Source organism: Myotis myotis, unplaced genomic scaffold (assembly GCF_014108235.1).
Source record: "Myotis myotis isolate mMyoMyo1 unplaced genomic scaffold, mMyoMyo1.p scaffold_m19_p_5, whole genome shotgun sequence".
In the NCBI taxonomy this organism is placed as follows: Eukaryota; Metazoa; Chordata; class Mammalia; order Chiroptera; family Vespertilionidae; genus Myotis; species Myotis myotis.
The window spans coordinates 6491282-6516599 of record NW_023416357.1 but is presented as its reverse complement, the minus strand read 5'-3'; the positions used below and the strand labels follow the sequence as shown (position 1 = coordinate 6516599).

The window sequence follows — 25318 nt, the reverse complement described above, 5'->3', positions numbered from 1 at the left end:
GGCGCTGGCCAAATAAGAACAATCTGAGTGGTATATGGAAAAGGAGCAGTGCACGGAACCAGTCGCAAAGCTGGCATTCTTGTAGCGCATAACAAGTTGGCAACAAATTACTTAACCTAATAAATCAAAGCTATGGAAGGCTGTTGTTAAAGCAGCATGTCCACAGTCCCTCTGAGAGAAAGACAAAGCTTTCAACAACACCAACAATGACAACAGTAACAGCAGATAACTCATGGAGTGCTACTGTGAGACAGACACCAAACCAAGCACTTCAGGGATATAAATTCATCCAATGCTCACAGAACCCCAAGGAGAAAGAAAATAACCTGCCAAGGGTCACATGGGGAGAAAACAGCAGAGCCTGGATTCAGCCTTGATATCTGGCTCGAGTCCATGCTGAGAACTAGTGCATTTTACTGCCTTATAACTGAAATACAGCATGGAATGTTCTCAAGGCCTGGAGAAGAGACACAATGGTGAACTTGTGACCACATCCTATCCTCAAAAAAAAGGGAACGACTTTCACATAGTAGGAAATACATTAAGACCCAACACATGCACACAACCGCTCACCCTTCCTCCCACCCTGGTACCCCACCCTCTTACAACTGAAGCAGAAATTTCAGAAAACAGTACTACCTATGACACAGTCTGACAATTTCTACTCTATTTTACTTTTTTAAATATAATTTTTATTAAGATATTACATATGTGTCCTTATCCCCACATTACCCCTACGCCCCCCCCCCGCCCCCGCTCATGCCCTCACACACACACACACACACACACACCCCGTTGTCCGTGTCCATTGGTTAGGCCTATATGCTTGCATATAAGTCCTTTGGTTGATCTTTCCCCCTTACCCCCACCCTCCCCTACCTTCCCTCCAAGGCCCGACAGTCCAATCAATGCCTCTCCGTCTCTGGATCAGTCCTTGTTCATCAGTTTATGTTGTTCATTATATTCCACAAATGAGTGAGATCCTGTGGTATTTATCCACTCTCCAGTTCCATCCATGCTGTGGCAAATGGTAAGAGTTCCTTTTTCTTCTTCCTCTTTTTAAAGAATACCTTTCAGCATTTCATATAATGCTGGTTTGGTGGTGATGAACTCCTTTAGCTTTTTCTTATTTGTGAAGCTCTTTATCATACCTTCTATTCTGAATGATAGCTTTGCTGGATAAAGTAATCTTGGTTGTAGGTTCTTGGCATTCATCACTTTGAATATTTCTTGCCACTCTCTTCTGGCCTGCATGGTTTCTATTGAGAAATTAGCTGACAGTCGTATGGGTACTTCCTTGTAGGTAACTGACTGTCTTCCTCTTGCTGCTTTTAAGATTCTCTCTTTGTCTTTTGCTCTTGGCATTTTAATTATGATGTGTCTTGGTGTGGTCCTCTTTGGGTTCCTTTTGTTTGGGGTTCTCTGCGCTTCCTGGACTTGGAAGTCTATTTCTTTCACCAGGTAGGGGAAGTTTTCTGTCATTATTTCTTCAAATAGGTTTTCAATATCTTGCCCTCTCTCTTCTTCTGGCACCCCTATAATTCTGATGTTGGTACGCCTGAAGCTGTCCCAGAGGCTCCTTACACTATCTTCATATTTTTGGAATCTTTTTTCTTTTTTCTTTTTCGGTTGGGTATTTTTTGTTTCTTTGTATTTCAAATCTTTGACTTGATTCTTGGGATCCCCTTGTCTGCTGTTGGATCTCTGTATATTATTCTTTATTTCAGTCAGTGTATGCTTAATTTCTAGTTGGTCTTTTTTCATATCCTCCAGGGTCTCACTAAATTTATCGGCGGTTTCCATAAAATTCTTGAAAAACCTTATAAGCGTGGTTTTGAACTCTATATCCAGTCGTTTGCTTTCTTCCATTTCTGTCATTTGTGACTTGTTTCTTTGTCTCCGCATTTTTATGCTTCCATGTTGGTAGAGTGGTTTTGTGTGGTAGGTGTCCTGTAGGGCCCAGTGGCTCAGCCTCCCCAGTTACCTGAGGTGGACACTCTTGGTGCACCCCCTTGTGGCCTTTGTGCACAGTCTTGTTGTAGTTATGCCTTGATTGTTGTAGGATCACTGGGAGGAATTGACCTCCAGGCAAATTGGCAGTGAGAATCAGCTGTGTCTGCAGTGGGAGAACTTCTGTGCTGAAGACACCCTTCTGGAGCAAGACTTGCTTCGGCGGGGCTTTGGTGCTCACTGAGTCTGCCCCCTGAGTGTGTCCCTTATGGATCTGAGGAGTTGTAATCTGGATGGTCCCCCTCTGACAACTGGGTACACTGGCTCTTGGATCTAAGGAGGTGCTAATTTAGCCTCGGCCTGAGGTTACCCGGCAGGAGCTACGAAGAGAACTGCAGATTCCCCTTCCTTTTTTGGAGTTTGGAGGTGCCCTGATGAGGCCCAGCTGTGAAGCAATGCAAGCTGGTGTGGGGTCTTGGGCCTTCTCTTCGAAGTTCTGGGTCTGTCTGGCCCAGCTGCAATTTTTTAGGTAATTTTCAGGTTGCAAAGGGCCGGGGCATTCATATGCAAAAGCCTCTGCTGCAGCCTGGGTGGGGCGGGGTCTCAGGGAATCAAAGGGCGGAGCAAGCAGCTATGGCGGATCCTCAGCCCTGCCCTAAGGGGCCGCGCGTTTCAATGTCCCGATAATTGCTGCAAGCACCACTGAGGGAAAGCCGCCCTCAAGTTCAGAGTTCTGCCTGCTGCCAGACAGTCCAGTTTCTCCCCGTATGAATCCTGGGTCCCCAGAGACTTCCCAGAACCAGAGTTCAGAGCAGTCGGGAGCTTGTGACTCCCTCCCGATTCAAAAAGACAGCCGCGTCCTCAGGTACCAGCCCCTTTCCATGCGCGCGCTCGAGCCTCCATACCTTTGCACTTTACTTCCGCAGCTCCTCTGGCTCTCAGTGTGCTTTTCTTTCCTTCTAGTTGTAGAATTTCCACTCAGCCAGCCTTCCTGTAGTTCTGGATGATGTCCGTTTTGTCTTTTCGTTGAATTTTTGAAGTTGTTGTGGGAGGCAGCAATTTCCCGGTATTTACCTATGCCGCCATCTTAGTTTTTTTCCCTACTCTATTTTATTTTGTAAGAAATGCTGATCATGACCCAAAAAAGGTTTCCCAAAACCACTGCACTAGCCCCAGGATCAGCTTTACTATGCCACCACCTATTCTGAAGGAAGATGTAGTAAACAGGATACAGATGGTTCTGGGCTTAAGAAAGCTAAAGCTTCCCGGGCCAGTGTGATCAGTGATTGAGCACTGACCTATGAACCAGGAGGTCACAGTTTGATTCCCGGTCAGGGCACATGCCTGGGTTGCAGGCTCAATCCCCAGTAGGGGGCATGCAGGAGGCAGCCGATCAATAATTTGCTCTCATCATTGATGTTTCTATCTCTCCCTCTCCTTTCCTCTCTGAAATCAATAAAAATATATTTTAAAATAAAAACAAAAAAGAAAGCTAAAGCTAGGGAAGTAATGTGATAAAATGGAGCCAGACCTCAGTTCTAATCCCCACACAACCCCTAAAAAGATGCGTGACTAGGAAGTCACTACCTTCTTGGAGCCACTACTGTGAAAGTTAAGTGAGACAGAGTTTACAAAGCTCTTGGCCCATCCTATCTAATAAAAGAGAAACATGGTAATTAGTGTATGACCGCTACCCTTCCCATTGGCTAATCAGGGCGATATGCAAATCAACTGCCAGCCAAGATGGCGGCCGGCAGCCAGGCACCTTGAAGCGAACATGAGGCTTCAGTGACGGAGGACTCCAACGTTCCCCGCCTGCCGCTGCTGGCCTCTGAGCTGCAACTCTAAGCAACTATGTTACAAATATAGAAGCTAAACAAAACCCCAGAAACCTGCTTTAGTCGCTGGGCTTCAGCCAGCAGGATCGCAACATTGTTTCAAATACAGAAGGTAAACAAAGGTGAGAAACCTGCTTTCAGCAGCGGAGGCCTAAGAGCTGGAGCCTCAGAGCTAAAGCTGGCCCAGAATAAAAAAAAAAAGAAAAAAAGGAGCGGTTGGGAGCTTCAGTCACCCGCTAGCCTGAAAACAGCCCTCAGCCCCTCACTCAGATTGGCCAGGCACCCCAGTGGGGACCCCCACCCTGAAGGGTGTGTGACCAGCTGCAAACAGCCATCATCCCCTCACCCAGGCTGGCCAGGCACCCCAGTGGGGACCCCCACCCTGATCCAGGACACCCTTCAGGGCAAACCAGCCGGCCCCCACCCGTGCAATAGGCCTCTATCCTATATAGTAAAAGGGTAATATGCCTCCCACCACCGGGATCAGCAGAGCCGCGAGGCCTCCCAGCACCAGGATCAGTGTGACAGGGAGCAGCGCCCAAACCCCCTGATCGCCCTGCGGCTCTGTGTGTGACAGGGGGCGGGGCCACAACCTCCCTATCCGCCCTGCTCTGTTCGTGACAGGGGAAGGCGCCCCAACCCCCTGATCAGCCCTGCTCTGTGCCTGATAGGGGGGGAGCTCCCCAACCCCCTGATTGCCCTGTGGCTGTGTGTGACAGGGTGCGGCGCCCCAACCCCCCCACACACGGGCCCTGCTCTGCGTGTGATGGGGTAGAGCCATAACCTCCCCATTGGCCCTGCCCTGAGTGTGACAGGGTGCGGCGCCCCAACCCCCTGATCCGCCCTGCTCTGTGTGTGACAGGGGCAGTGCCCCAACTCCCCTATCAGCCCTACTCTGTGAGTGACAGGGGGGAGCTCCCCAACCCCCTGATGGGCCCTGCTCTGTGCGTGACAGGGGGGAGCTCCCCAACCCCCTGATCGACCTTGCTCTGTGCGTGACAGGGTACGGAGCCCCAACCCCCCTGATGGGCCCTGCTCTGTGAGTGACAGGGGGCAGCGCCCCAACCCCCTGATTGGCCCTGCTCTGTGCATGACAGGGGGTGGCGCCGCAACCTGCCCATCGACCCTGCCTTGAGTGTGACGGGGGCGGTGCCCCAACTCCCAAATCAGCCCTACCCTGAGTGTGACTGAAGGTGGCATCGCAACCTCCTGATCGGCCCTGCTCTGTGCATGACAGGGGCGGCGCCCCAACTCCCCAATCAGCCCTGCTCTGAGCCCGACCAGGGGCTATACCTAGGGATTGGGCCTGCCCTCTGCCACCCGGGAGCAGGCCTAAGCCAGCAGGTCGTTATCTCCCAAGGGGTCCTAGACTGCGAGAGGGCACAGGACGGGCTGAGGGATCCCCGCCTTCCCCCCGAGTGCACAAATTTTTGTGCACCAGGCCTCTAGTCCTATATAATAAAAGGGTAATATGCAAATTGTCCCCTCTACCAGGAGTTTGATGGGAGTTCAACCAGAGGGCAGGGCCGGCCCGCCAACCGCCCAGGGCCCCTCTCCCCAGCCAGCCCCACCCCCAATTGCCCCCCCACACACACCAATTGGGGGCAGGGCCGACTGGCCAACCTCCTGTGTCCCCTCCCCCAGCTGGACCGGCCCAATCGCCCTCCCCAATCAGGGAGGGCCAGCCGGATCCCACCCATGCACAAATTCATGCACCAGGCCTCTAGTAACATACATAAAGAAGGAGTTATTTTCTTCCGTGGAGGGAAACATTTACAACACTTCCCCCCACACCAACCCTTGGAGTTGACTCTGTTGGTTTAAAGTAGTTTTCATAAAAGCAGAGTTTGGGGTTAATTCAAAATGGGAAAGGATCTAGAAATTGATATTCTGACTTACTGAAGACTAAAGCAACATCCTATCTGAAACAAACTGTCTCTTTCCCAGGTGAGTCTGAGCTAACTCCCAGACTGAAAAGTACCGATGGGAAAACTCTGCTTTTGCATTTGGGATCCGTGCCTTTTAGCAAACAGGACTTCGTGTTCCCCTGAAGAAAGCACCCAGAATGAGCCCCGCTCTCCACCGCAATCCCCTTGCTGTAAAACATGGGGTGATGGGTGTCCAGGGATCCCACAAAATGGGAAGCATCCTGGAGAGTGAGGAGCATTTCTGTGCAATCAGCTCAAAGCACTAAGGCTAAGGCAGGGCCTGTCCCACAACAATAGACACAGAGTGAATGCCTGCTGAGCCTAACTGAAGAAACCTCCAGATGCAAATCGATGTCCTGTTTCGCTTCTGTCTGGCTCCTTTTCTGCCTCTTCTTCCTGCATCCCCACAGGTGACAGTCCTCCCAGTAAACATTTCACCCTGCCCATTGCTTTAACTTCCTTCCAAATCAGGGTCTACTTACTGTTGGCTTACTTCTCTGTAGTTTTAGAGTTGTTCCACATAGATAAATGGTTATTTTTTGAAAAGCCAGAATTTAAAGTAGTCTAAGACTTTTATTTTACAGATAAGAACATTGGTGTAAAAAAGGGGCAAGAATGCTAACAGGTAGAAGCACTAACAAGTAGTAGATGGCAGGTGATAAGCTGATTTGTGGTCCAAGCTTTTCACTACAGTAAGAGCAAACTTGGCCTTGTACATTTTAAATGCATTTGGTTGAAGGAAAAAAAATAACCAGAATAAATGGAAGTAAATTTGTACCAAGCACCAGTTGTGTGCTAAGCCCTGTGCTTATCACATTTAAATCTTACAAATAAACCTACAAAGTTGTACAAATAATTATCTTGTAATTTCTCTGGGTAGCATGAAAAAATAGAGAGCTCTGAAGATACTCCAGCAGTTTCTCTGTCAGTGCCTATAGACTAGCCTTGCTAGATTATACTAACTGGAGAAGCCCAATATGAGCTGCTGAAAATGCTGTTACATATTTTAAAGAACTCTAGTAAATAGAAAACTTTTAATTGCATACCAACAAATAGATTGAAAGTATTGTGTTATGACAAAGGAGTCCTTTAAAGGCTGGTAATAGATGACAATTTGACAAGATATATCAATAGCCATAAAAATGTCCATGCACCTCAGGATCTTTTGTCTACGTGCATCATGTGCATGGATATTTGCCAAAATCAGCATTAGAACACATTTTAAAATATTTATTACCTCATTATATTAATATACTCATTATATGTTAGCACATTTTTATGAAAAAAATTATGTCTCATGAAACAATATTTTCTAAAGCAAACAAAGTAGTAATAAATGTGGCACTGGTCTACATTTTTGCAAATCACTTTAAAGTGTGGCTTAGGCCCAGCCAGTGCGGCTCAGTGGTTGAGCGTCGACCTATGAACCAGGAGGTCAGTTCAATTCCTGGTCAGGGCATATTCCCAGGTTGCGGATTTGAACCCCAGTGTGTGTGTGGGGGAGGGGAGGCCGGAGGGGGCCGTGCAGGAGGCAGACAATCAGTGATTCTCTCTCATCACTGATGTTTCCATCTCACCCTTTCCCTTCCTCTTGGATATTAATAAGAATATACTTTTTAAAAACTGAAAATAAAATAATTATAATCATCAGCCTATTTGGTTCATATAAGTAAAACTGCCTCAGTAAGATACAGAATGCTAACTACAACATAGTCACATGATATAAATAAAACAAAGGCTGCCCTGCCTCTTCAGTTATTCTGTGTGAAGATGTGGCACCAAATTTTTGTTGGCAAGAATGTTATCAATGAGCCTTATTTCCTCCATGAAGACACAGCTATCTATATATATAAAACCCTAATATGCAAATAGACCGAGCAGTGGAACAAGCAAACAACCGAACAACCGGTCGCTATGACGTGCGCTACCACCAGGGGGCATGCGCAGAGCTTGGCAGGCATTGGCAGCAGGCAGCAGAATGCAGAACATGGCGGGCGTCAACCACGGTGGGATGGTGGAGCAGGTGAGCAGGGGTGGCAGACCAAGGCAGGGCGCCAGTCGCTGTCATTGGGGCAAGCTTCTGGTGGTTACGGAAAATTCTTTGCTCCCGTGCACCACGGTCCCTCCTGGCACTCACACCTGCTGCCAGCGCCCAGCACCAGCCCTGATTGCTCGGCACCATCAGCGGGTGCGAGTGGCGGCTGCCAGGCCCAATCACCCCTGACGGCTTCTTCACCTCCCCCTGCTCCTGAAGGGTGATCGGGGAAACAGCCGCCGCTTGCACCCGCAGCTGGCGCCAGTGCCAATCACTCCGCGCTGTCAACGGGTGAAAGCAGGGCGCCGCATGGGAGTGGAGCCAACGGCAGTGGTGGCAGGAGTGGGGCTGCCAGCAGAGAGAGTACTGGGACCTTGGCGGGAGGGGCTGGGCAAGGGCAAGGAAGATGGGCCAAAACCCGCCCCTGGGCTCAACGCAGCCTCGCGACCCACAGTTCCTTTCAAGGTGCATGAATTTGTGCACTGGGTCCCCAGTTGACTGATATTACAAGACTTAAGCAACTATATGATGTGTGGCTAAACAAGTCTATGCTAGCTGTATTTGCTGATAGCTTAGCACAGCTTTCCAAAAATGCCATTTGTTTTATTGTAATTAACAGAACCTAGTCCATTAAGAAATCATGCATCAAAGCAGAGCCTGTAATTACTAACTCACGAGATGTCTCTATTTTATACTCTACTTGATTCTACTACTATAATGACACCAGAAAAGTGTTATCAAGAGAAGGTAACTTTTCACTCACAGAACATTTTCAAAAGCAACAACGAAGCTAACATTTTCATGAAGAGAAATTTAAAAAGTATTATCACATGAAAGGATAGTTTATAAGACAGAAATAGTTCTACAAAGTCATGTAAACTTACAAGATTTACAAAGAGGCGATGGAAAGGGGCAACCCATTATTCACACTTCCCTCAAAGTGCCTGTTAACCAGCCACCCTGACTTCCCCAACTCTGTCAATACGAAACTGAAAAGATAAGGAGACAATTCTTCCAAAGTTGGGAATGGACTCAACAGGCTTATACAGCAGAATTGAAAAAGAAAGGATTCAGAAACAGAACACATATGAATTTTCCATGTAGGCACAGAAAGGTAGAAAAGAAATGGAAAGGATAATTTTAAAAAGAAAAATCACTTATTGTAACCATCTTTCAGAAAAACAGAGTCAAACCAAAGAAACATTTTGATTTTAATTATAAGTTTTAAGAATTACAAGATCCACAATACTGCAACTAAGTTCAATTCATCAGCTTTTACCAAACAATATTCTCCTCCACATACGACTACGCCATACATGACCCGCAGGGCCAGCACACCATAGAGGACACACACACAGACTCGCTTAGTGACGCATGCGGTGGACTGGCTGTGCTGATGCCACCTTGTCTGACCTAGAAATCCCCAGAAGAAATTCTAACTGCCCCCATCACATCCTCATTGGGGATGCCAGGACACTAGTATACCCTTCAACGTTTGGAGACATCCACATTCTTCTTCAAAAATACATAAATAAATATTTTTTAAAATGAATTGCTGTGACACTTAAGAGATATACTGATGATATGAACAATGTCTTTATAGGGTTTTCAAGATAAACAAAGAAAATACTAAATAGCATCCTCTACTGTTTGTAGTCCACACATAGGAATTATTGTTCAGCACTGATGTTTATATAGGCAAAATAAATTACTGATTAACAACTGCAAAAAGTGTATAAATAAAGTAAAACATAAAAAATTTGGACTTTATCAAATTTTCCACCAATGTTTTTGAAGGTGTAAACATCTTGCCTTTGTTATATATGTCAATATACAGAGAGTCTCCAAAAAATGTATACACATTTTAACAGCTGATATCTCAATTTTGAAAATGAAATGTATTTTAATAAACACTGCCTTTGAAATTATTCAAAGTATGTGTATATATATTTTTGCACCCTATATTACATACAAACAAAATTTTGCAGTAAAATTATATAAAATTCACACCAAGGTTAGTGTGACATTAAGTTTTCTTACAATTCCTAGATATATGAGGTAAAGTTTTATACTTATAGCTACTCATATGCAAACACATGATAAAAAAATGTATCTAAGTAAGATGAAAGTATCAAGAAAATTACAAATCAAACAAAGGCTATTCAAGCATAACAGGAATTTGAAAATTAACATGTACAAAAAATTAAAATACGCCATACTTATTTGGCAGCATGGACAGTAAAAAAACTCTGCCCAGAACCAGAAGGTAAGAAAAAGTCCTCTAGCAGCCAAAGATGGTAAAAATTAATGTGCTAAAAAAAAATGCATACATTCTACTATGCTTATTCCTTTTTCTTTTGCACTAATTCTCAAAGCTTGGACTGCCCTCCCCAGCCCAGGTCCACAGTTGATTAGAAGCACAAAACTGAGGAGAGAAACTGAGGTACTTATATAAATTATCACCCCAACAACAACAGCAAGAAGTAACAATTAACAAAAAAAGAAAACCAAAATATAAAAGCAGCAGTCAAGAATTCAAAAAGATGTAAATATACTTATAAATGCCACGACATTCTGAGGCATATCATGCCACAAAGTAACAATTTATAAATTATAATACTGAATTATATTCAAAACACTTATGAATCACATAGGAAATTAATGTTGTACTTATTTACTTTTGTTAATCCTCACCTGAGGATATTTTTTCCACTGATTTTTAGAGAGTGGAAAGGAGGGGGAGAGACAGACAGAGAAACATGGATGTGAGAGAGACACATTGACTGGCTGCCTCCTGCACGCACCCCGACCAGGGTCCAGTCAGGATCGAGCCTGCAACTGAGGCACATGCCCTTGACCGGAATCGAACCCAGGACCCTTCAATCCATGGGCCGATGCTCTATCCACCAAACCAAAACGGCTAGGGCTAAATGTTGTATTTTAAAGTTTCTCCCCAAAATACTTAAAATAGGGAAAAAAAACTCGGAGTTATACAAAAGTTTACTTTTCAGGGATCCATTTTACAGGAACCATTGTTTCTTGGGGAATTTTATAACTATATGTGCAGATGTTGTTGATTATAAAATCAAGTGAAATCTGAATAGCAGTCTTCACCAAAAGCCCATGGTGAGACCCAACACGCCCCACACGTGCTCTCAAACAGGAGATGCTCATCAAACTGTGACTGAAATGCTCAGAAAAACAAAGACTGAAAACTATATGCAGCCTTAATCCAGTTTAAATGAATCCAAGACTACTGCTATGCATGAACACTAGCTATGCACAAGGCTTTACACAATTAATCCCTATCACAATCTTGTGAATCAAGCGTTATCCCATTTCATAGGAATCTGAGTCTTAGTGGTAAATGACAAGCTCAAAGTCATGCCTAGTGGTGGAGCAACCAAGTTCCTCTGGGTCTGTAAACTGCGCACAAAATATATTCTGTCATGACAAATTTGCCAACAATTTAATTGCGTAATTCATCTTTATAAGATGCAACCAAATACAAATATTTATAATCTACTGAATTCCACTATCCAAAGCATTTACTAGTGACAACCTTCATTTCCCAAAGGGTATTCCTGGGAATACCCCACAGAGTGTAACAGGTCTAACTGGCTGTGTGCAATAATGAAAGAGAATCGCCAGAACCGGTTTGGCTCAGTGGATAGAGCGTCGGCCTGCGGACTCAAGGGTCCCGGGTTCGATTCCGGTCAAGGGCATGTACCTTGGTTGAGGGCACACCCCCAGTGGGGGGCGTGCAGGAGGCAGCTGATCAATGTTTCTCTCTCATTGATGTTTCTGGCTCTCTATCCCTCTCCCTTCCTCTCTGTAAAAAATTAATAAAATATATTTTTAAAAAAAATAATGAAAGAGAATCATTGATCGGCTGCCTCCTGCATTCCCCATAGTGGGGATTGAGTCCACACCCCAGGCATGTGCCCTGACTGGGAATCACACCGTGACCTCCTGGTTCATAGTTAATGCTCACCCACTGAACCACACCAGCTGGGTGTGAATATATTTCTCGGGATATTTAATATATTTAGTCTTTGGCACGGTGACGCTCCAAGTTTAGGAGGTGGCTGAGTATAAGCTGATCTAATACGGCTTCAGATAGGGCAACAGAATCCTCCTCCACCACACCTTTCCTTCCTCAGCAGGGTAGCTACAGCTCGATGAGACAGTGATGCAAGTTCACAGGGAGAGGAAGCACGCAGGAACTTCCAACAAGCCTCTGTTCAGAAATGGCATGCTGCCATCTTTCCACCTTCTGCTGGCCAGTCCAGATTCATGGGGTGTATAAAGAGACTCCAGCTCTTAATGGGAGTAGCTATAAAGTCACACTGAAAAGGGCATGGATACAAGGAAAGATGAAGAATTGTGGCCATTTTTGCCATGAGTCTGTCATATCACCTAATTTTCAAATTTCCCCAATTGTCAGCCATAATAGCCTTCTGTTCTTCCTCTATCCTTTTACTTAATTCTTCACACTTATTACTACATAAAACCATATTGGTGTGTTAATGTAATCTGTACCTGTCTGCTCCAGCACTCACCTCCACTGGAAGGTAAGCCCCATGCAGGCAGGGACTTGGATCACAGTGTACCTGGTACATAATAAGAACACTCTATCTGTTGACTAAACTAGGTATCTGAAATGGTTTCCCACAGCTTAGCACATTTCTAATTATTGCCTTCAGAGTCAAAGGCCAAGAAAAAGTCAATCAAATGACCTGAATTTATTAGTGGCATATTTCTCTAACAGGTGTAAAGATTATGTATAATGGGGGTCTATGGTTAAGGCCCTCTGATTGTCACTATGGACAAAGGAAGCCCATTTCTATAGTGTAAACAGAAAGTGGAGCACATTTTCAAAGGTACAATAGACTAGTAAGTCAGTGATCTGGGCAGGGAACTAAAGAACTGCTCTTTCAAGGAATGGGATAAACTAAATTTTATACCCAGTAAAGTGATGTCATGCTTTAGTTTGGAACTTTACCCCAACTGTTGCTTAAAGGAGTAACAAAGTTAAATAAGTTTCTTTACAACCTATCCAAAGCCATTTAAATGTTTGTTGTGGCTCACTGACCTGGGAATATAACATTCAAAGTTTCTCAAATTTATCTGACCTTGGAATGCCTTTTTCGAACCACTAATTTACATATCCTGGAAGCCACTTTGGGGAAAGCTTCTGTAGAGCTCATAAAATTGTGTGATCCTTAAATAGTTCTGAAGACAAGAAATTGTTTTCAGTTGCTTTATTTAGCTTACAATTTTAACCAGAATAGCCTGGATCCTCTGTGCTTTTTTTTAACAGTATGTTTGCTCTCTTCCAAGAGTAATACCAATTTACTTATTTTCTTACTTTACTACACTGTATAAAGTCTCTAAATAATTGTGGGCATTCCTGTCTTGTTTCTTATTTAAATGCAAGTAGCTTCAATACTTCAATATGTAATACAATATTTTAAATTTTGATAGTTTTCATCAGGATTCAGTAATTTCTTCCTAGTTCTATTTTACTTAGAACTTTTATTGGTAAAGACTACTAAGTTTTATCAAATGTCAATTTTATCATATTATAAAATCAATCGATTTTTTTGCCTTTCATTTGTTAAAAGATGAATTATATTGAAAATTTCTTGTTGGTAAAATTTCCTAATTGTTAAACATCCTTGAATTCCTAATATAAACCTTACTTGGCCATGGGATACTACTAATTTAGATTAACTGCTAAATTTGATTTTCTAATGCTGAAGTTTGGAATAGCACTTTAAACGTACATAATTTATTTGGACAGATGATAAGACAAAGCTAAAAAGAAATGAAACTAGATACAGCAAGTCCTCAAATAACATCATTTTGTTCTAAGTTGTTTTCTTATAACATGAATGGCGGAGGGGATGACTTGCACTGACCCACTGTCTGTGTGGAGTTTGCACCATTTCCCCACATCTGCATGTGCTGTCTCCAGGGACTCGTTTCCATCCACACCCCAAAGGTGTGCAGGTAAGGTAAGTGGCGTGTGTCACTGGCCCAGTTGGAGTGAGTGTGAGTGTGAGTGCGCCCTGTGATGGAAGGGAGTCCTGTTCAGGGTGGGTCCTGCCTTACGCCCTAAGCTGCTGATTGGCTCCAGCCACCCTCGACCCTGAACCGAAATAAGCAGATTAGAAAAGAATTCTTAATTGTTTTTATTAATCTTTCTTAAATGTGTGTATAGCTCACATTTCAATATTTAATATTAGAAGTGTTTTGGGTCTTTATGTAGAAGTTTGGTGAAGTTTTTGTGACCAAAATACGGCATAAGAACTGAACTCTTTTTTTTTTTAAAGCAAGCTCATTGGTTTGTGTTTAGTTTTAATATATTTTTATTTTTTTTAATGATAGAGAGAAAGGAAGGGATAGTGATTGAGAGAAACATCGATGAGAGAGAAGCATCATCCATCGGCTGCCTTCTGTATGCCCCCTACTGGGGATGGAGCCTGCAACTCAGGCATGTGCCCTGACCAGGAATCCAGCCAGTGACCTCTTGGTTCCTGGGTCGACACTCAACTGCTGAGTCCCACCGGCCAGGCTTGAACACTTATTTATATCATTTAAGCTATGGTAAAATTTGTTTCATTATACTTCATTTCACATAAAGTTGCAATTTCTAAAACCTTATCAAGGATATTAAGTAAAGACTTAATATAGTTCTATTTACCAAAAATTTTATTCAGAAATATTATCTTTTTTCAGTCATATTCTGTATAGATTCCCAAATTTTAGTTCCTTTTAGATTGTTAATTTTTAGATTGTGCTACGGAAGTAAAATTATGTCTTTTGTCTATTATCTGAAAGATAAAGTCCAGAAAACAAAATATCTAAGAATATGAAGAGCAATTTTGAGAGATAATAAGGCAAATGTTAAGTATCAGAGAGCAAAAGGCTAAAAGACAAAATAACCTAAGAACAAAAGTGTTCTTTTTTATCTAAAATCTAAGAGTGTTTCACCTAAATAACACCATCTATGCTTTTTAATTTATAAGATTTTTTGTTGTGCATGAGTGGGCGGGGGGGGGGGGGGGGGGAGAACGGGATGGGGAGGTTGGGGGTTAATGGGAAATGAGGACACATTTGTAATACCTTAACCAATAAAGAAGTTAAAAAAAAAACAAAAACCAAAAACTCAATCTTAGATTTTTTCCCTTAAATATAAAATGATGTTTTGAAGAAATTTTTTTCTCAAGTACTGAGAATCATGTAAAAATTACAGCATGTGGAACAAATATTTTGGGCAAATGGGGGTAATTACATGCTGAAATCATAACATTTTGGATATATTGCATTAAATAATATATATTACTAGAAAAAAAAGACTTTTTTTGCAATTTCTCTGTAATATTACAAATAGCACATTCTTATGAACCACTCTTAATACTAAAAGTGAATCATACAATATGACAATACAGGGAAAAGCTACCCAAATATTCCCTGTAATATTCTTGAGTCTGAGGCCAACAGACATAATGGAAAAGAATCTTAATAACCATTTAATCAATTTTTTCAGTTATTACTGCCAAGAAATAATCATTTAAACAAGAAACATATTAGCAATTAGACTCAGATGAAAATCAGTCTTAACTATAAAAAGTAACAAATTAGCCCTAGCTGGTTTGGCTCAGGGGACGGACTGAAGGGTCCCAGGTTCGATTCTGGTCAGGGTTTGTGTGGGAGGCAACCAATGAGATATTTCTCTCTCTCTGTCTCTCCCCCTCCATTTCACTCTCTCTAAAAATCATGGGGGAAAAATATCCTCGGGTGAGGATTAAAAAAACAAAAAAAAAGTAACAAATTATTAGTCACAATTTCAAAGTCATTTGAGTCCACTTAAAAACATCCATCTGATCCATTGTACTCCATAATAAACTCTACTGGAATTTATACTAACTCTCATTTGCATAGTTTCAATATTTATTTAAACAAACCTTACACTGCCAGCTAAAGTCAAAGTAAGAGCAAGAATATATAAACATCAGGATTCCTAATACTCTATCTCCTACTTTACTGGCAAGATGGTTACAATACAAATGTTAAAATATTAAAAGATATGAATGGATTAGATGAATTATCAACAATACTCACGCATCATTTGAGCAAGTCATAAATTCTCCCTTTATTTTGGGATGCCATGAGCCAGTATGAAGCATTGCTGTGTGACCCTTAAAAAAATAAAAAATTAATTAATTAAGGAAAAAAGATGTTTAACAAACATAAAAAATTATAAACCAACCAGAAACTGACATATGCTTAAACTTTTTAGTCCTCTCAAAAGCACACTATTTTAATAACAAACTGATATTATTTTCTCAATTTTATTTCAAAATATATGTTGTTTATTTCACTTTGTTTATTTTCACTTTGTTTAATTCACTGTGTAACACCCTCGTCCCCACCCCACCAAACCCCAGCTGCCCAGGAATTAGCACAGTGCTTACATATAGGTGCTTAATAAGGAAGAAAACAGAGGGGAAGTAACAGCCTCTATTTAGGAAAGAAAGAGAAATAAAATAGGCCCTTCTTTAAAGATTCTTTTCTCAATGGAAAAGAATTAAAAGGAATACAAAGTATTCTCAAGGAGAAACCAAGATAGCGGCATAGGTAAACACCGGAGTTTGCTGCCTCGAACAACCACTTCAAAAATACAACTAAAAGATGGAACGGATATCACCCAGAACCACAGGAAGGCTGGCTGAGTGGAAATTCTACAACTAGAAGGAAAGAGAAAAGCATACCGAGACTCAGAGGAGGCGCAGTGCGGAAGTAAAATACTAAGGTGCGGAGGTGCATGCGGAGCGGGCTGGCAGCTGAGGGTGCTGTTGTTGTTTTCAATCGGGAGGGAGTCTCAGGCTCTGAGCTCCAGTTCCGGGCGAGTCTCTAGGGACCCAGACTCATACAGGAGAAGCGGGACTGTCTGGCATCAGTTGGAACTCGAGGGCAGCTTTCTTTCCGAAGGGCTTGCAGCAATTACTGGGACACTGAGAAGCAGAGCCTCTGAGGGCTGGACTGAGAGCAGCCATAACTGTTAGCCCCGCCCTGTTGATCCTGTGGGGACCCCCCCCCCCAAGCCCTGCAGGGAGGCTTTTGCTGGATAGCCTCAGGCAAAGGCTAGATTAGCACCTCCCTAGAGATCCAGGAGCCAGGAAACTCAGAGGTCAGAGTGGGACCATCCAGTTTGCAGCTCCGTGGAACCATAAAGGACACACTCAGGGGGCAGACTCAGTTGAGCACCAAAGCCCCATTGAAGCAAGTCTTGCCCCAGAGAGGTGTCTCCAGTACAGAAGTTCTCCCACTGCAAACACAGCTGATTCTCACAGCCAACACCTGGAGGTCAATTCCTCCCAGTGATACCTACAACAATCAAGGCTTAACTACAACAAGACTGTGCACAAAGACCACAAGGGGGTGCACCAAGAGTGTCCTCCTCAGGTAATTGCGGAGGCTGAACCACTGGGCCCTAGAGGACACTTAGCACAGAAAACCACTTTACCAACACAGGGAAGCATAAAAAATGTGGAGACAAAGAAAAAGGACACAAATGACAGAAATGGAGGAAAGCAAACTACTGGATAGAGTTCAAAACCACACTTTTAAGGTTTTTCAAGAATTTTCTAGAAACTGCCAATAAACTTAATGAGATCTATAAGAAATCTAATGAGACCCTCAAGGTTGTGATACAGGACCAACTAGAAATTAAGCATACACTGACTGAAATAAAGAATATTATACAGACTCCCAACAGCAGACTAAAGGATTGCAAGAATCAAGTCAACGATTTGAAATATGAAGAAGCAAAAAAACACCCAACCAGAAAAGCAAAATGAAAAAAGAATCCAGAAGAAAACCAAGATGGCGGCATAGGTAAACACCGGAGAATGGTGCCTCGCACAACCACTTCAAAAATACAACTAAAAGACGGAACAGACATCATCCAGAACCACAGGGAAGCTGGCTGAGGGGAAATTCTACAACTAGAAGGAAAGAGAGACTCAGAGGAGGCGCAGTATGGAAGTAAAATACTAAGGTGCAGAGGTGCGTGCGAAGCGGGCTGGCGGCTGAGGGCGCGGTTGTCGTTTTCAATCGGGAGGGAGTCTCAGGCTCTGGGCTCCAGTTCCAGGCGAGTCTCTGGGTACCCAGACTCAAACGGGAGAAGCAGGACTGTCTGGCATCGGTCGGAACTCGAGGGCAGCTTTCTCTTCGAGGTACTTGCAGCGGTCGCTGGGACACTGAGAGGCAAAGCTTCTGGGGACGGAACTGAGAGCAGCCATAACTGCTCGCTCACCCACCCTGTTGATCCCCTGGGACCCGCCCTGCCCAAGCCCGCACAGAGGCATTTGCTGGTTAACCTCATGCAAAGGCTAGATTAGCACCTCCCTAGAGGACAGAAGTTCTCGCACTGCAGACACAGCTGATTCTCACAACCAGTTGACCTGGAGGTCAAATCCCCCCCAGTGTTACCTACAACTATCAAGGCTTAACTACAACAAGATGGCGCACAAAGACCACTAGGGGGTGCACCAAGAAAGCATAAAAAATGTAGAGTCAAAGAAACAGGACAGAAATGGAGGAAGGCAAAATGCTGGATATAGAGCCCAAAACCACACTTTTAAGGTCTCTCAAGAACTGTCTAGAAGCCGCCGATAAATTTAGTAAGGCACTCAAAAAGACTGGTGAGACTGCCGATAAATTTAGTAAGGCCCTCGAAAAGACTGGTGAGACCGCCGATAAATATAGTGAGATCCTCAAGAAATTTAATGAGACCCTCAATGTTGTGATAAAGGACCAACTAGAAATTAAGCATACACAGACTGAAATAAAGAATATTATACAGACTCCCAACAGAAGACCAGAGGAGCGCAAGAATCAAGGCAAAGATTTGAAATGCGAAGAAGCAAAAAACACCCAGCCGGAAAAGCAAAATGAAAAAAGAATCCAAAAATACAAGGATAGTGTAAGGAGCCTCTGGTACAGCTTCAAGCGTACCAACATCCGAATTATACGGGTGCCAGAAGAAGAGAGAGAGCAAGATATTGAAAACCTATTTGAAGAAATAATGACAGAAAACTTCCCCTACCTGGTGAAAGAAATAGACTTGCAAGTCCAGGAAGCGCAGAGAACCCCAAACAAAAGGAATCCAAAGAGGACCACACCAAGACACATCATAATTAAAATGCCAAGAACAAAAGACAAAGAGAGAATCTTAAAAGCAGCAAGAGAAAGAAAGTCAGTTACCTACAAGGGAGTACCCATACGACTGTCAGCTGATTTCTCAACAGAAACTTTGCAGGCCAGAAGGGAGTGGCAAGAAATACTCAAAGTGATGAATGCCAAGAACCTACAACCAAGATTACTTTATCCAGCAAAGCTATCATTCAGAATTGAAGGTCAGATAAAGAGCTTCACAGATAAGGAAAAGCTAAAGGAGTTCATCACCACCAAACCAGTATTATATGAAATGCTGAAAGGTATCTTTTAAGAAGAGGAAGAAGAAAAAGGTAAAGATACAAATTATGAACAACAAATACACATCTATCAACAAGTGAATCTAAAAATCAAGGGAATACATAATCTGATGAACAGAATGAACTGTTGATTATAATAGAATCAGGGGTATAGAAAAGGAGTGGACTGGCTATTCTTGGGGGGGAAAGGGGTGAGGGGGATGCGGGAAGAGACTGGACAAAAATTGTGCATCTATGGATGAGGACAGTGGATGGGGAGTGAGGGAAGAGGGTGGGGTGGGAACTGGGTGGAGGGGAGTTATGAGTGAGGGGGAAAAAGAAGAACAAACGTAATCATCTGAGCAATAAAGGTTTAATTAATAAAAAAAAAACAAAAGTATTTTCAAATAATCAAGGCAAAAGCAAAAGGTTGGCAGTAAAAAACTCAATGCTTCTTAAAAGTGTGTCAATGGGGTAAAAAAATCCATACTTCTTAAAAGTGTGTCAACAATCTTGGTTCTATAATAATATGGAAGAATATATATGTGAGGAAAGAAAAAAATCTTTAAAATCATTAAGGAAGATTCGTCTTACTAAGTATAGAGTATAATATAGAAACACTTTAATTAAAACAATATGATGTTGGTATAAGACTGATATCGACACCATACCAACCACAGAGTACCTATCAAACTTAAACACACACTCCCCTCCTAGGTAGCAGTCAGTTAGAGTGGTCACATACAAAGGTTCAGGTGGGACAGAAGAGAAGCTAATATATTTTTTAATATTTTTTTACTGATTTCAGAGAGGAAGGGAGAAGGAGAAAGAGATTGAAACATGAGAGAGAATCATCGATCGGCTTCCTCCTACACACACCACACTGGGGATTGAGCCTGCAACCCGGGCATGTGCCCCTGACTGGAATTGAACCCGGGACCCTTCAGTCCACAGGCCAATGCTCTATCCACTGAGCCAAACCAGCGAGGGCGAACCTAATATTTTTTACTGTAATAATGGTAAGGTCTCTTATTCTGAAAGGGTAAAAAATAAAGCTCTACTATAAGAAGCAAATTGTGCATGTTTAAATGATTTAGAAGGAAACTAACTGTGGTTCTCCGGAAACCATAAGTTGGAACTACAATACCCATGCATGGGCCTGGAAACCATCTCTAGTGCAAGCTGCCTACAATGCCTCAAGCAGCTGCTGGCCAACTCCTGACATCCTGTTCAAGTCTACAGGATACAAACGGGGACAGAGATGTGGAACCTCTTCTGCAGTAGGGAGAGATGGGTCATATTTACGTAGATAGAGGGCCAGGCAAAACTTATTTGAATAAGTGGCATGTAACCTGAGATTGAAGGAATGAAAAGAAGCCAGTATGTGAGAAGGTCCCAATGTGGGAAAAGAGCTGGGTGTAGTTCGATCCCCAGTTGGGGTACCTGTGGGAGGCAGCCGATCAATGTTTCTCTCTCTCAAACCTCTCTCTCTCTTTCTCTCTCTGTCTCTCTAAAATCAATAAAAACCTTTTTTTAAATGGGCAGAGGACCTGAACAGACACTTCTCCCAAGAAGATATACAAATGACCATCTATGAAAAGATGCTCAGCTTCACTATTACAGGAATGCAAATCAAAGCTACAGTGAGATACCACCTCACACCTGTTAGGACGGCTATTCTCAACAAGATAAGTAATAACAAATGTTGGAGAGATTGCGGAGAAAAAAGAACGCTCATTCACTGCTGGTAGAATGTAAACTGGTACAGCTGCTATGGAAAACAGTATGGAGGCTCCTCAAAAATTAAGACTAGAGTTACCATATGACTCAGCAACCCCACTCCTGGGTATCTACCTGAAAATTTTGAAAACATTTATTTGCAAAGATATTTGCACTCCTATGTTCATTGCAGCATTAATCATGGTGTCCAAGACATGAAAACAACCAAAGTGTCCTTCGATAGGTGACTGGATAAAGAAGATATGTTACATACTAGTAAAACAATGGAATACTACTCAGCCATTAGAAATGATGAAATACTGTCATTTGCAACAACATGGATGGATCTTGAGGAATATAATGTTAGACAAAATAAGTCAGACAGAAAAAGTCATGAACCATATCATTTCACTCATATGTGGGATAAAAAAGTAAAAGCAACAAATGAACAAACAAGAAAAGCAAATTAACAAAACTCATAGACAGGTGTTTTAACTTGATGGGTGTTTGCTGGTTTCTGTTCTGAAGGAGCTGCATTTAATACCAGTCTTTGCAGGTGACACTCATCATGATCTCCACTACTCAAACTGATCATAACAGGACCTGGTTGCAAAAAGTAATCCAGAAAGGATATTCAAGTAGAATCTGCAGGAGTCTCGTGATTATTTCTGGTATTATATTTCTCATCATTCATAGCCTGATGGCCATTAAGACAGATACTGGGAGTCACAAGAAATCACCACAATCCAACTAGAATTATCGAGGTGTTTCATTAACAAGGATCGCTCTAGCTGGTTTGGCTCAGTGGATCGAGTATCGGCCTGGGGACTGAAGGGCCCTGGGTTCGATTCCATCAAGGGCATATGTCCAGGTTGTGGGCTCGATCCCCAGTAGGGGGCGTGCAGGAGGCAGCCAATCAATGATTCTCTCTCATCACTCATGTAGGTTAAAATGAAAAAATCTAAAAGACTATGAATGTTGTTTCTTGTTTGTAAAGACAGAAGCATGACAAAGGCGACGGGAATGTTAAGTACCCTTGTGTTAAAACAGTGACCAAGATTTAGTCATAACAAAAATGAAGTTCAACTAAGGATTCTTAAATGGATCTAAACAGAATCAGTACCATGGCTAGCATTAGTGGAAAAAATTTTAAAGTAACACCTATTAAAGAACAGGCAGTGATTAAAACACTTTTTCATCAAATAAACTAGTTTTTCTTTCTCTTTTATCTGAACACAGGCCCTCCTGCAAGGGGGGAAAAAAATCCCTTTCTTTATTTAGCATCCTTAACTGGAAACAGTCTAGAAGAAAGAATTAAGCACCTATCTGTTTCTCATAATAGGCTATACTTTTACTGATCCATGACGAATATTGACTTCCTCTGCACACACACATATGTGTGCTGATCTGTACTAAACTGTCCAGACTCATGTGGTTGCCCCTATGACAAAAGCTGCAAAAACAGGTGCCCGGCCCTAGTCAGTTTGGCTCAGTGGACAGAGCATCGGCCTGTGGACTAGGGCCCCAAGTTCAATTCCAGTCAAGAGCACATACCTCGGTTGACAACTCTCACATCGATGTTTCTCTCTCTCTCTGTATCTCCCCATCCCTTCTACTCTTTCTAAAAAAAAAAAAAAAAAAAAAATCAATGGAAAAATATCCTCAGGTGAGGATTAACAACAAAAATAAAAAATATATTAAAAAAAACAGGTGCCCTGCTGCAATACCATTTACAGCCAATGAATGAAGTAAGGCTCTCGGAGCCACAAAATACACATGCCCATGTCTCTGGAATGATAATCCAACTAACACAGCAGCTCCTATGAAGAGAAGAAATATAGTAGGGAATGTACTGCTGCTAGAGAAATGGATTTCTCCATTGCTGGTGAGAGTGGGGTTGAATTTTCTAAGCCTCACATGGGAAAACTAAATGGTTTTTATTGGTGTTGAATTACATTTCTCGGGATGCGAAGTCCCACTGTCCTTAACCCAGTCCTGGAAAAGGTGCAGCTGAGGCTCCAGCAGAGCCAAAAGTGGGGCCAGTGTCCAGAGTTTCTGTTCCATGGTGGAGCAGGGTCTGACGCAGTCTCAGGCTAGATTTAGTCCAGCGGTCCACTGTGTGGGTCCCACATGGCCGTGAGCCACGTGGGCCAACGCAGGGGAGCACACCCCCTGCAACAGGAGTCCCAGGAGCGCAGCAAGCAGGAGAGGCAAGAGAGCCAGCAATTTCTTTGTTCAGGAGTTTAAATGTTAAATCTTCCCATGCTGCAGTGGCCACTGACTTGTTCCCAGGTGTGACTGACAGATGAGCATCTTCCCATGCACCCAGACCTTACTGGGCATGCACCAATTGTCCCGTCCCTTCCCCCAGCGATCTGCGGGGAACAGGCTTAAAAAGTGTTAACTGCAGCTTCCTAGCAAAGCCATATAAATGGCATGCCTGTATTATCTCGTCTGCCCTTTACTCCTTTCCTGTTTTTTAATAACCAGGTTATTATAATGGTATCAATACTATGAACTTTGATCCAAAAGTTCTTCTTAACCAGGGTCCATTTACAGGCTTTCCAGAATCACCAAACCTCTTGAAATTGTCAATAAAAATGTTATGTGAATACACCTTGCTGGAGAAAATGTTCAGAGTTTTAATTTGCAAGTTGGCAAACTTTTTCTCCAACAGTCCAGACAGTAAGTATTTTAGGCTTTGCTGGCCACATGTTCTCCCACTGCACCACTCAACTCAATGATTGTAGCACAACAGAGACACAGACAATTCTATATAATAAAAGCCTAATATACAAATCGACCAAACAGCAGAACGACCAGTCACTATGACATGCACTGACCACCACGGGGTAGACGCTCAACGCAGGAGCTGCCCCCAGTCTGCAGGCCCCAGGCCAGCGAAGGCAGGTGTCAATGGGGGCCCTCCCATCGCCCAGCCAGTCATCCCACAGATTGGCCCTGATCACCAGCCAGGCCTACCAACCCTACCCGTGCAAAATTTCATGCACTGGGCCTCTAGTAGTAAATAAATGGGTGTGACTGTGCTCCAATGAAATGTTTATTTAAAAAACAGGATGCAGGCTGGATTCGGCTAACAGGCCTTAGTTCCCAGACCCTGTTGTGTAATCCATCACATTCTTAGTCATTTCCTTCTGTGAATCAAGGACTCTGAAGTCCAAGTCTTTCTAATTCCCGAGCAATTTTCAAATCATCAAAGAGATAAATTCATTCTTCTTTGATCTACTCAAGTCTAATGATGTTTTCTAAGATACTTCAGCAGCCCCAACTGTGGCTAAGTCTTTCATTACTATACATGATCCCTTCTCTGAAATCATGAACTTCCAACATTTGTTAATTTAACAAATACTTATTACCTGATATATTCTAGGCTCTAGACATTACATTTACTACAACATATCTTCAAGTTCTTTAACTTTCTTTATTTTCAATATCCTAAACTTCAACCTCTCTCTCAGCATAAACCTGAATGTTCTTTTGCTGTACCTACAATGTACAACTTTTATTCTGAAATAATTTCCTCCTCCCCATCATGTATTCCATTCAAATACCCAAGCTCCTAAATAAGACTCAAGAATATCATACGAATATGCAGAATGACTGTCCCTACAAGTCTACATTCTATAGCCCTAAATGATCCCAAACTTCTAGTAATTTTTCTTTCACAACCGTCAGTGGCTATTCTAAGTCTTTTGTATCCCACTAAAGGCCTCATCACAGCATCTGCAAACACAAAGGTAGAAAGTGAACCTGCCAGGGGATAGTGACACCATCAATCTCCTATCTAAGGCTCACCATCTCTAAACATAACTTCATGTGTGCCCAGTCTGTTCCCTCCATCCCCTCCTCACACTCAAAGCTAACTCTTGCTCTTGGGTTTGATCACAATCACTGCCACCTCTCAGGAACTTCCATTTTTACTTAGTATGGGTGTTTATTTTTTGTTTGTTTTTGCATAACTGTATTTTCTATTGCTGTGCAACAAATTACCATAAACTTTGGAGTTTAAAACACCTACAATTTATTACCAAATGGTTTTTTAGGTAAGAAGTCTTAACACAACATGGTTGGGTTCTCTGCTCAGGGTCTCACGGGCTAAAGTCAGGATGTCAGGGGTGCATTCCTTTCTGGAGGCTCTGGGAAGAATCTGATCCCAAGCTCACTCAGGTTTCTGGCAGAATTCAAGGTCTTGTGGTTGTGGAACTAAGATGCCTATTTCCTTGCTGTCTGACTGCTGAGAGCTGCTCTCAGCATCTAGAAGCTATGTGCCTTTCGTGTCGCATGGATTCCTCCATCTTCAAAACCAGCAAAAGACAATCTCCTGTTGAATCTGAATTAGAC

The 25318-nt window shown here is 42.8% G+C and overlaps 1 protein-coding gene across 3 annotated transcripts in view; it reads right to left on the bottom strand.

Annotated features, from left to right (window-relative positions):
- The window catches only part of WDR70 (WD repeat domain 70), a 203020-nt gene that overhangs the window by 113134 nt on the left and 64568 nt on the right, over positions 1-25318 (bottom strand). For all 3 annotated transcript variants that reach the window (XR_004967437.1, XR_004967436.1, XM_036308389.1), the window contains one exon: positions 15882-15958. Coding sequence is in view for 1 of the 3 variants with exons in the window: in XM_036308389.1 (XP_036164282.1) it covers positions 15882-15958 (77 nt within the window). In the remaining 2 variants the exon portion in view is untranslated. The remainder of the gene's footprint in view (positions 1-15881; positions 15959-25318) is intronic.